The sequence below is a fragment of the Urocitellus parryii genome, chromosome 4, assembly GCF_045843805.1.
Source record: "Urocitellus parryii isolate mUroPar1 chromosome 4, mUroPar1.hap1, whole genome shotgun sequence".
NCBI lineage: Eukaryota > Metazoa > Chordata > Mammalia > Rodentia > Sciuridae > Urocitellus > Urocitellus parryii.
In genome coordinates this window covers 113,197,627-113,210,569 of record NC_135534.1, presented here as the reverse complement: position 1 = coordinate 113,210,569, position 12,943 = coordinate 113,197,627, and the positions used below count along the sequence as shown (strand labels likewise).

Here is a 12,943-nt window from a genome sequence, read left to right as displayed (position 1 = left end):
TGAATTTTCCTTGGTTGCTTATTTGCTGCTAGTCTTCTGTATAAATCTTAAACACAACTGCAAACCCTTGTTAGTTTTAGTTGCGCTGTGGTGGTCTTCAGAGAGTGAAGACTAACTGCATTCCTTTCCTTCTTCAGGGAATTACATAATTCTTCCATCAGGAAATCTTCAAATTTTGAATGTATCCTCAGAGGACAAGGGATCATACAAATGTGCAGTTTATAATCCTGTCACCCATGAATTAAAAGTTGAACCCATTGGCCAAAAGCTCCTTGTGAGTCGTAAGTATTTGGGAGAGCAGTGGCTACTAGCAAAGGAAGAGTCCTCAAAAGTATTGCTCAAAAATAGTTGGGAAAGGAGAGCTCATTTTCAGGTCTCTCTCTCTCTCTCTCTCTCTTTTTTAATATTTATTTTTTAGTTGTAGTTGGACGCCTACCTTTATTTTATAAAATAAAGTGGTGCTGAGGATCGAACCCAGGGCCTCGCACATGGTAGGCGAATGCTCTATTGCTGAGCCACAACCCAAGCCCCAGGTCTCTTTCGTTTTATCATAAAAAGTCTTATCCCCCCCAAAAAAAGTAAATGCAATAATGTATAACAGAATCAAACCATACATATTTTTAAAAAAATAGAGCAACTTTTTAGAGGGGAGTTATGATTGGTGTGACAGAGTGAATTTGTGTGGAGAATTTTGCCCTTTGCTCAAACAAAAACAACTAAAAGCAGGAATATAACTTGATAGCAGTGGTCATCACATTGGTGGCTGAATGGGTGGCATGAGGAAAAGATCTTTCTACTCAATTTTTAAAAATTATGATTAAAATAATAGATTGTGGCTGTTGAGTTGAGGTACCATCAGTAGTCTGAGCATCATAAAAGAGTGGTTTCTGGACTTGTTGAGAATTCTACCTTTCCAGAGTTATATAATTGAGAAGTAGCCCTCAAGGACCACAAAAATCTTTTCATTTTAATCCTCAGCTAAAAATGATTTCACTACTAATTAGAATGTTGTTGTATAAAGAAAACTAAGTAGCAGTGTGAGGATGCTCACAGCTTTCCTAGGGAAGAGATTGGAAGTGAATCCTTACTAATAATATTTTGTGTTCCCTTCCTTTTCTAGGCCCTGCCTTGGATGGGTTTCACATTCTTCACCCTACCCTTCCACAGGCATTGGCTGTCCTTTCTCATAGCTCTGTAACCCTGGAGTGTGTGGTGAGTGGGGTCCCAGCCTCACAAGTGTATTGGCTGAAGGATGGGCAGGATGCTGTACCGGGAAGCAACTGGAGAAGGTTACATTCACATCTTGCCACTGCTAGCATTGATCCAGCAGACTCTGGAAACTATTCCTGTGTGGTGGGCAACAAATCTGGCGACGTAAAACATGTCACTTATGTGGTTAATGTACTCGGTAAGACGTCACTTACTCAATTTTTCCCCCCCAAATCAGGACATTATCCTTGTCTATCTGATGTTTGTAGGACATATGTGAGCTAAACTAAAACAGTGAATATCTAGAAATATTCACACCAGTAGCCAGAACAAGGCTTCATTTTTTCCAAAAGGACTGCTAAATTAGGCTGTATTTCTGGGTGGCATAGAACATTTCACATGGATTGCTCTTGGGAACCTATCCCCCAGTCCAGAGCGTCCTTCTCTGTGACCTGGAGAAAAGAAAACTGGAATCTGATGGAATGGAAAATTCTGATGTGTATCTCTGTGTGGCATCCTGTAGAAGCAACTAAGAGTACTGACTAGAAAATGGCATCTCAAAAAAAAAAATCAACCTATTTTATTATTATTTTTTTCCCTTTTGGCATGCTTTTACCTATGTCGAGCTTAAAAAATTTGCATTATTTCTACATATATGCTTTATCTCAAAGCTGTTTCTTTTCTACTAGCCACTTACCTTAGTGTCATGTGTAATAGTAGAATGTTTTCCTTTTTCAAAACAGATTTACTTGAAAGCCAGAAATAAAATTAATTTCACAGTAAATATAGTTTTTGTAAATTTTTTCCAAGTGATTTACTTAACACTCATGGCCTAATGTAGGTTCACAACACTGGGATTTAGGAAGTATTTGGCAAGTGGCTGCATAATGCAGTGATTGGGCTGGGGTGTAGCTCAGTGGTAGAGCACTGACTTACCATATGTGAGGCACTGGGTTTCATCTCCAGCACCTACCTGCACCCCCCACATGGGTGTGCACATGGACATGTGGTGATAATCGGGAGTAGGTTAATATGCATAATTACTTATTTAAGGCATATGCTGTAAATATTGATAAATTGTTTACTTTTCTAAATACAAAGTGACTTCATGGCTCTTAAAGGAAGTTTCTTTCTAATTTACTTATTTTTTATTCTCTGTTATACACCTAACCTCGAAATAGACTTGACCATAAAAAGAATTTAAAATGAATAATAGATTTCTTTTCTGGCTCTTGTCTAGTGTGAAATACAGGGAAACAATTACTTTCCTTTAACCTAGTCACCTGAAATAAATGCTAAAAGAAGCCTAGGATTAGAAACTATATGTGTGTTGGAAAAGTTAAGTGGGTGAATCTATCTAAAAAAGGAGACAATATCTTATTAGTAATATATGGTTTATTCTATTAGTGGAAAGTTAAAAAATATTTCTAACATTTTTATTGATGACCACAGCAGATGGAAGAATGTGAATAAAGAATACAACCTCAACTAGTTATTGGTAGAAGATTTTATTTGACCTGTGTGATAATGTAAAAAGTACATCTTGAGGGGTAGAGTTTAATTTACATGTTTTATTTTCAGAACATGCTTCAATTTCTAAGGGACTGGAAGATCAGAAAGTATCTCTAGGTGCCACAGTACTTTTCACTTGTGATGTTCGTGGGAACCCAGCACCTAACCGTACCTGGTTTCATAATGCACAGCCTGTTCGTCCTTCCTCACGACATTTAACTGCAGGAAATGGACTGAAAATTACTGGGGTTACAATGGAAGACTCTGGACTGTATCAGTGTGTGGCAGATAATGGGATTGGATTTATGCAGTCCACTGGAAGACTTCAAGTCGAAAAAGGTAAACTTTTAGATCATGTGATTATATAAAACTTCACAATAAGCTTTTGCAGCAATTAAAAACAAAGCCCTTTTTACTGAAAGAAATAATGCTACACTATACGAAAACTATGTTAATTTTCCATATTTATTTCTAATGGAAGATAGACATGTTCGTGAAGAAACAACCTTATTTCATCAAGCTCATTAGAAAATTGTTTTTAGACTAGGATGTAGCTTGGTGGTAGAATGCCTAGCATGCATGAGGTCCTTGTCTTCATTCCCACTACCAGAGGGAAAAAAAAGAATTAGGAAAAAAATATTTTTAAAAAATATGTTCTCAAGATACATAATTTAAAAAGTTATATAGTAAATTATGTCTCTCATTTCTATTCTGCAGCCTCTTTAGAACTAACTGATTTTATCAGTTTCTTGACTTTGTGCATATACAAACCATTACACGCACATACAAAAATGTGTGTTACACTCTCTGTTTCCTACATAAGGGGCATTCTTTAAATTTTTTACTTAATATGTATTTTGGGTATTGTCTACATGGTACATAACAGAGTATTTTCATTCCTTTTAAAAACTATGGCTCTTTAGCATTCTATTATGTAGTTGTAACAATTTGACTAGTACCTTATGGATGTCTGCTTCTAATCTTCTATCATTTTAGTTGTTATATAATGAAGGTCCTTCTGTAAAGATTATTTTCCATACATGTGAGTATCTATAAAAGAAATTCCCAGAAATGAACTTACTAATAGCTATTACTGAATTGCTTTCCATAATTGTTATGAAGTTATATACCTTATAGTCTATATTTCTTTTATTATGGATGAAAAGAGGTCTCTTTTTACATGTTTGTGAGACCTTTGGATTTATTTCTCTGTATATTGATTCTTCATTGTCTTCTGCCCATTTATAGAATCTAGGTTTTTAGTCTTTTTGATTTGTAAGAGTCCTTTATATATTAGGAAAATTAATTATTCATGAGTTATAAGCATTTCAGATTTCAGAGAATGACTATGACACAGTGAATATTTTTACCTTATGTAATTAATTTAAAAGTTAATAATAGAAAGGTAAGTTTTTAAAAAACTTGCCGTGTATTTGGAAATTTAAAATTATACTTCCAACCCGTGGACCATAAAAGAAATTGTAGTGGAAATTTAAAATACTTCAGACTGAATGATAATAACAATGCCATAGATAAGTTTTGGGGGGGTACCCAAAATAAAATTTAGAGGGAAATTTATAGCCTTTATATGCTTATAGAAGAAGACTAGTAAGGCTGAAAATTAGTAAATGAAGTGAAAAAAGCAACAGAATAGATTCAAAGAAAGCAGAAGAAAGGAGATAATATAGATAAGGGCATATCTGAATCAAATAATAAAGATAAAGAAGATCAATAAACAATGAGTTAGTTCTTTCTAAAATCTAATAAAATAGGCAAACCTTTGGCAAAATTGATTAAGACTAAAGAAAGTAGGTAAAAATAAACAATGAGAATAAAAATGGAGCTCCAAGTATAAGGCTTATGGAGATCAAAAATAATAAGATGGCTAGGATAAACTTTATAACAGTAATTTGCAAATATAAACAGAAGTGGACAGTGTTAGTTTTGTATCACGTGACAAAACACCTGAGACAATGAGTTTAAAAAGAGAAAAGCTTTAGTTTTGGCTCATGGTGTCAGAGGTATCTGTCCTTGATCCCTTGGCCCTGTTGCTTTGGTCCTGTGGCAAGAGGTCATCGTGGAAGGGGCCTGTATATCTCATGGAGACTGGGAACAGAAAGACAGGAGGGGACAGGGGTCTTAATATCCTCAAGGTAATGCCCTCAATGACCTAAATTTCTTTAGGCATTACCTCTTAAAGGTTCTGCGGCCTCTTAGGACACCATAAGCTGGCAGCCAAGTCTTTAGTAGGTGGGTGGGCTTTGGCCAATTCAAAATCCAAACTATAGCATGAACAAATTCTGAGGAAAAAATATGACTTAACAAGACTGACTTAAGTAAATAAAAAGCCTGACTAGTCCTACAGCTATGAAAGAAATTGAATTAGGAGTTGAAAATCTTCCCACAGAGAACATACCAGACCAGATGGTTTTATGGAGGTTCTACCAAGCTTGCAAGTTACAGATCATTCCAAATCTTACACAACTCTTCCAGAAAAGAGGAAGAGATGGAACTTTCCAATTAGTGTAATCCTGATTCCAGATTCACAAAAGGATGGTACAAAAAAGAAAAATCAAAGGCCAGTCTTTTTATGAACGTACATATAAAAATACTAAGTGAAAAATGAGTAAACCAGCAATATGTAAGAAAGAAAATACCTCTTGATCAAGCAATTATCCCAGAAATCCATCAGAAAATTTAAAGTGTCTTTCACCCACTTATCTAATAAAGGAGATACAAAATATGATTATGCACTGGAAGTACAAAAACACTGGACATAATTCAATATCCATGTTAGACATTCAGAAAAATAGAAATGAAAAGGAATTTTCTTAGTTTGCTAAGACTAACAAAAACTTACACGAAACATCATTTTTAATGGTGAAATATAAGAAACACTTTCTTTCTTCCTTTCCTTCCCTCCCTTTTTTCCTCCCTCCCTCTCTCCCTCCCTCCCCCCCCCAGGGCCTTGAGCATGCTAAGTGTTATGGTTTAGATGAGGTGGCCTCCCAAAAGCTCTTGTGTGAGAAAATGCAAGAAGATTCAGACGTGAAACGACTAAATGATGAGCGTTATTGATAGTTGTAACCCCAGTGAGTTAATCTACTTATAGGGATTAACAGGGTGATAATTGAAGGCAGGTAGGGTATGGCTGGAGGAGTGGGTCACTTGGCCTTGCCTTTGGGGTTTCTGTTTTGTCCCTGGTGAGTGGAACTAACTCTCTGCTTCCTGGTAGTCATGTCCTGAGTTGCTTTCATCTTCCACACTATTCAGCTATGATGTTCTGCTTTATCTTGGATCCAGAACAATGGAGCCAGTTGTCTGTAGACTGAGACCTTTGAGTGCCAAATAAACTTTTCCTCCTCTAAATTTGTTCTTGTCAGGTGTTTGGTTATAGCAGTGAAAAAGCTGACTAAAACACTAGGCATGGAGCATAGCCCAAAGCACTCCCTTTAAAATTTCTTCTAGTCACCGTAGATTCTATCCAGCAAAAAAAGGCAGAAGAGAAATAAGAACCCAAATAGTTACTAATTTATAAGCTGACATGATTGCCATTATACAATATCCAAATAGTTTACTGGCTATTTTGATCATAACATATCTTATTATTAGAAATAATGGTATTTATCAAAGTGGTTGGATGAAGGCCAATAAACAAGAATCAATTGCCTTTCTATATGCCAGCAACAAACAAAATATCAGTTAAAAATTAAATATTTTAAGAAAATATTAGCTCCTTTAAAGCAGACAGTTATATAGGAAGATATACCAGTCAATAGATAGCAAAATTCAGTATTATATGGTTGTTTTATCTTTCAAAAATTTTTTCTGTAGATAGTATTCCAATTAAAATGTAATCAAAGTATTTTGATGACCTTAGAAACTGATTCAGAAATGAGAGAATATGTATAATCAATATTGATTTTAATAATACGTTTTAAAAGAATAATTTAAAATCATATGACTACATTGAAATGAAAATATACTCATTATTAAAAGATACTATTGAGGGGCTGGGGATGTGGCTCAAGCAGTAGCGCGCTCGCCTGGCATGCGTGCGGCCCGGGTTCAATCCTCAGCACCAAATACAAACAAAGATGTTGTGTCCGCCGAAAACTAAAAAATAAATATTAAAAAGTTTCTCTCTCTCTCTCTCTCTCTCTCTCTCTCTCTCTCTCCCTCTCTCTCTCCCTCCCCCCTCCCTCTCCCTCCCTCTCCCTCTCTCCCTCCCTCCCTCCCTCTCTCTCTCTAAAAAATAAAATAAAATAAAAAAATAAAAGATACTATTGAAAGTGAAAAGAAACAGTAAACTAAGGGAAGATACTAGTAACCTACACAACTAAACAAAAGAATAGTGTATATTATACACAAAGAACTCTGATCCATTTTCCAAAGATAAATGACACCATAGAAAAATTAACAAAGGCATTTCACAGAGAAGGAAAAATAGAAATTGTATGTAAACACATGAAAAGATGATGTTCACCTTTGTTAGCACTCAGGGATTTGCAGGTCATGACTGGTGAAATAGCATTTTACACTCACTCACTTTGCAAAAATTTGGAAATTAGACAAGAGCAAAGATATCTTTTGTGTTGATCAATATTCCATGGTAGGCTACTTAAAAATATTGCCCAGAATACCAGTACTAAAAGGAGAGACTTGCTGCCACTTTAATTTAGAAGTATCAATGTTGTTCGTATGGATGATAAGAAATTGTGTATAAATTTTATTTAAAATAGGATTTTTCCCTCCCAGGATTTTTATAATCAGATTATCCCAGAATTGACCATTTTCTTGAAAAGATAGTTTTATATCATTTACATCTCTTTTTCACATTAAAGTCTAAAGTTTTGGCTTCACCTCTTGTATTTACCGTGGTCAAATATGTATAGTATCCCTATTGGAAAGCTCTCAATAGATTCCTTATATACAATCCTTTTCTGAAAGGTTAAGAAATATATGTAGGAATGTCTAGAGGCCCACAGTTATGAAAATGTTACTTTTTATTGACAGTTGCACTTTGTAAAAATTGAGACAGGAACCAATCGGAAGGGAAATATCTTTGTTCTAATCATTACTATTACATTTCTGTAAAAGGATGAAATTATTTTGCAGCATAGAGACTATAATGTTTCTAATTTTGGTATGTGAATTATTTTTTTTACAGACAGTGGATTTAAGCCAGTTATAATTACTGCACCAGCAAGTGCCAGAGTGGTAGATGGAGACTTTGTGACTTTGTCCTGCAATGCCACTGGAGTGCCAGTTCCAGTCATTCGTTGGTATGGCGCCCACGGATTGATAACCAGCCATCCATCTCAAGTCCTTAGGTCTAAATCTCGAAAGTCACACTTATTAAGACCCGGAGCCCTTGACCCAGAGCCTGTCTACTTCATCATGTCCCGAGCTGGCTCAAGCTCGCTCTCTATTCAGGCTGTTACTCAGGAGCATGCTGGGAAATACATCTGCGAAGCTACAAATGATCATGGCACCACACAGTCAGAGGCATTTCTTATAGTTGGTGAGTTTCCATTAGTATTTTCCTCAGTTGCATAATCTCTTTTTATAGTAAGAGAAAAGGTGATTAGAAATATGTCATTTTAATAAATGCAGCCCCTGTAACAGTGAATGTAGAACTGTGTTTTGGGGTATTTTTCCATCTGTGAATTAGATGAATGTCCTTCTCTATTTCTAGTGTTTTTGTTAAGTGCCTGCTTGTCAAATAGTATGGTTTTAGTTGGGAGCAAGCTCAAACTATAACTTGACTTTGGGATTAATGTTTTTGGTTTTCTGAGCTACTGATAATGCTATTGCTGACTTTTTTTAGACAAATCCTTGATAAGTGTAGTATTCAAAGTCTATAGGTTTGCCTTCATTGAGAGTACAAACTTATGGTCCTATCAAATAATACCTGTATCTATGTATTTTCCCTATCTTACCCCAAATTACTTTTCTAATAGGATGAATCATAGTATTTATAAGCTGCTGTTTTTTATGGTAATAACTTAATGTTACATGATTTTTGAAATATAGGCATGTAGAATGTCAATAGTAATGAAAATTAAGTCAAAGTTAATGAAATTCGAATTCAAACCTTATATCATTGGTTCTTTAACAACTGATTGATCAGTTTAAGAGATTGTTGCCATATTTGTCTCTGAGAGTCAGAATATTCAGTTCTGCCTTTAGTGATGGTCAACTGAGGTCCCTGCCCTAGTCCTCCACATTGAAGGGCTTCCTGTGGTACCTTTCTGTCTGGATCCTCAGAGCTCATGGAGTCAAAGTCAGTGCTTATCCTGATCCTAGAGTCCACATTCTTGTTTCTGGTAAGAGGTCTGGGGCTCCAGAATTTCTTACTTTAATGAATTCACAGTCTGGTTCCACACAGGTCTTTTTTGCCTGTCCTATCCTCCGTAGTATAGACCACACCATCAGTGTATGGGTGCCATTAAACCAGAGGTGGGGCCAGTGAGTGGTCTTTGGCAGAAGAGTGATGTTTGAAGTGTGCAGAGTTTGGATGTATGCACTCCAATTTATTTTCAGATGCAAATAAGGAGCTTCTAGCTCTGGATGAAGTTGGAAGTTGGGAGATAAGTGGGGAAGGCCAGTGACTTCTGTTTCTACCTTGGGCTACTCCAGAATGGTAGAGGTGGAAATGATGTGGAGTTGAGGCCTGTGGGCTGTTAGAGCCCTGGCTCTGATACACAGAGCTTTGTAATCCAGGGCCAGTTACTGAACTTTGTGCTTTTTGCCTCACCTGTGTAACAGGTGTTGTGAAGGTGTCCTGCTCACAATAGGATTAGTGTGAGATTTCAAGTAGCTAATACATGTAAGCTTCTTAAAATTATGTCTGGTAACAGAAAGCTTTTCATGAACATCAATTATTAGGTTATGATAACTATTAACTATTATTACAGGTTTCCATTGTGGTGATATTTAACGAAAAGAAGAATTAGTTGTGATTTTAGTAACCTTAAGAACTCTATCAAAAAAAAAAGAACTCTTAGGAAGGTGCTTGGGTGTTGTATAAATTTATACATATATATGAATATGTGTATGCATATATGTGTTCATATTTATATATCTATTCCAGTTGGCAAAAGTAAGAGTGACTTCGCTTTTACTTTTAGCTTTGTGATAGGTATAATGCAGGAGCTGCTTGGGTAGAATTTAGCAGAACTGATTATTTTATGTAAATATATGAAATAAGGAGACATACATGTCATGGTTGATGGAACTAGATATTTTGTCCAACTTTCTCAAAAATCTGAAGCCCTTAGAAATTACACAAATTGTTTAGATTAGAAGATCTTTAAGATTCTCCCTTGCTCCAGGATTTTGTGCTTTCCTAAACTATATATATATATATATATATATATATATATATATATATATATATATATATAATTTATAAAATGGATAACTATAATTTAATAATAACTAGATAGTAACAGTCTTAACCTTATACTTTGTATTTATGTAAAGCTTCTACTGCCAGACATGATTCTGAACAGTTAATGGCTACCACTTTTATGTGTAATAATCCCATCAGTAACATCCTACCTGTGTGTTCTTCTGTTATCTCTTTTACATGCTCTGTAATAATTATTGAGACCTAGCTGAGTTTATTGAACTTGAAGCAGTGAATTAGAACCCACTTTTTTAAAAAATAGGAATCTGAGCCTTATCAAATCTAGTGTACTGAGTCATTTACTTTTATTACGAAGGGAGAGTGAGATAGTCCAAGAAAAAGATGATGCTCTCCTTTCTCTCTTTTTTTTTTTAATTTCCAGGGACCTTGGGTTTATGAGGTCTTCGATGTATATCTTCAAAACTAAAATGGGAGTTGCCCTGGGCTTCCTAAAGTAGTGTGGGGTGGGGGTTGCTGGTATGCATAGTGACAGTGGGAATATCTTGGACAGATGTGGTTGTATTCCCTATTTAATTAGGAAATTCACTGACATTGATATAGTTTTTATTCATCTTTTTTTCTAATTCAAAAACCAATCCATCTTAAAAATTATTAAATGTCTCTTCTACTCATTTGTGGAGTTGTTTGAAGATAAATTTAGATAATACATGTGAGAGCATGTATTGCCTGAACTCTGAAAGTACAGGCAATCTCCAATTTGCAATGGTCTGAGGTTGCGCTAACATTGAGCTACACACCCCAGCCCTTTTTAAATTTTTTATATTTGAGACAAGGTCTTGCTAAGTTGTCTCAAACTTGAGATCCTCCTGCCTTAGCCTCCAAAGTCCCCGGTATTTCAGGGCATGTGCCACTGTGTCCAACTGATTTACAGATTTTTTTTCATTATGTGAAAGTGATGTTCATTTAGTAAAAACTCATTTAGTAGAATTTTGCTCTTTTCCTGGGTTAATAATCAGAAGTATGATAATCTCGTGATGGTGGGCAGTGGCAGTGAGCTGCAGCTCACTATCAGCCATTCCATTACAATGGTGAACGACTGACACTTTATAGAGTACTATGTTGCTCAGTCATTGTATTCAGTGAGTTAAGAGTAATAAATGCATTTCCAGTTTAACTGTATTTTCCATTTCCATGAGGTTTTTGGGTTATAACCTGACCATCAACCTAGGAGCATCTATACTGTTAAAACCTTTAAAATCATATCTAATAACTTGTGAGTGCCCAAGTTATATAATTGGGAACAGCAGAGGTTAATTGGATCCCCTTTTAAATAAGTGTTGTGGAAAAGTTGCATTACACCCTGAATAACAGAAAAGAAATTTTGATATTCTTGCAGTAGACAGGCAGCAGCATATTTTTTTAATCCCTCTGTATAAATAAAATGTCATGTAGTGTGGGAACTGTCCTGTGGCCAGATACCACTTCCCAGTGGTCAGCTGCCCAGAGGATCCATGAAACTACTAATGATACAAAGATCCTTCCACATCACCCCAAGCCACAGCAAATTACCTCCAATTGGAGAGTCCATTTCTCTGCATTAACAGGCACCAGTTCAACCCTGAATGTCCACTGCATATCTGACTCACTAGGTAAACACAGCCATGCCAGGAGCAATATTTTCAAGTTGTCTTAGTGAATTTAAATAGTATTCTTCTACCTTATTTTCTCACTGACTTCTTGTTTTCTTGATGAAGGATGCTCTGGGATGTCATTTTTCTCTTTAAACTAACAGAGAACTGACCTTAAAGTTAATCTGGTTTTCTTTAGTTCTCTTCTAAGATGCAGTAGTTCTCCTAAAAACAACCCACCTCTTACCAGGAATCTGACTTCAAGTGTAGCTAAAACATGTGTTTTCCTCGGTTCCCTTCCTCCACCCAGGAGTGAATAACAGGAGACCTTTTTGTTGCCAGTATTAATAGCACTTGAGAGAAAGCAAGCTGTCAATCCTTTGGATTTATTATACTGGCAGATATTTGTATTCATAAACTGCTCTCCTTTTTTTTTTTTTTAATGGCAACACCACTAACAATCTTCTGACAGCTGTTGTCACTTAGTCTCTCAGAACCTTAATTTCTTCATCTGTAAAGTAGCAGGAAGTATTACTCTTTACCTAAGACTGTTGTAGAATTAAATATCTGGAATAGTGCTTGGCATATAACATGTGCTCAGTAATTTTTTGAACGTATGAGCCTATTTTTTCAGTACAAATAAATTATTTTTACTTTCTTCCATATAATCTGTATGCTGTTAGTGTACATGGTGGGAGGGGACTATGAAAAAGTGGGAATTCTGGGATATATATTTGGAGACGAGCTGCCCAATAGGTAATGCTGTTTAGTACCAACTATTAAGGCTGTTTGTTTTATCTATCTTCAGTTTGATAGTTTCTTTCTTTTTTTTTTTAAGAGAGAATTTTTTAATATTTATTTTTTAATTTTTGGTGGACACAACATCTTTATTTTTTATGTGGTACTGAGGATCTAACCCAGCACTCCACACATGCCAGGCGAGCGCGCTACTGCTTGAGCCACATCCCCAGCCCCAAGTTTCTTTCTTTATTTTGGTGGGTGGGGTACTGGGTTTTGAACTCAGTGATGTTTCGCCACAGAGCTATATCCCCAGCCCTTTTCATTTTTAATTTTGAGACAAAAATCTAAATTCGTGAGGCTTTCCTTGAACTTGTGATCCTCCTGTCTCAGCCTCTCAGGTCAGTGGGATTACAGGAATGTGCCACCATGTGCAACTAACAAGTCTGCATTTTCTCTAAATGTATGTTTTGGTACTTTT

General features: G+C 35.9%; 1 protein-coding gene across 1 annotated transcript in view; it reads left to right on the top strand.

Annotated features, from left to right (window-relative positions):
* Nucleotides 1-12,943, top strand: part of Cdon (cell adhesion associated, oncogene regulated) — a 93,936-nt gene that overhangs the window by 39,294 nt on the left and 41,699 nt on the right. The window contains exons 5-8 of the mRNA XM_026404622.2: nt 138-281; nt 1,121-1,408; nt 2,791-3,060; nt 7,892-8,245. Of these exons, the coding sequence (XP_026260407.2) occupies nt 138-281; nt 1,121-1,408; nt 2,791-3,060; nt 7,892-8,245 (1,056 nt within the window). The remainder of the gene's footprint in view (nt 1-137; nt 282-1,120; nt 1,409-2,790; nt 3,061-7,891; nt 8,246-12,943) is intronic.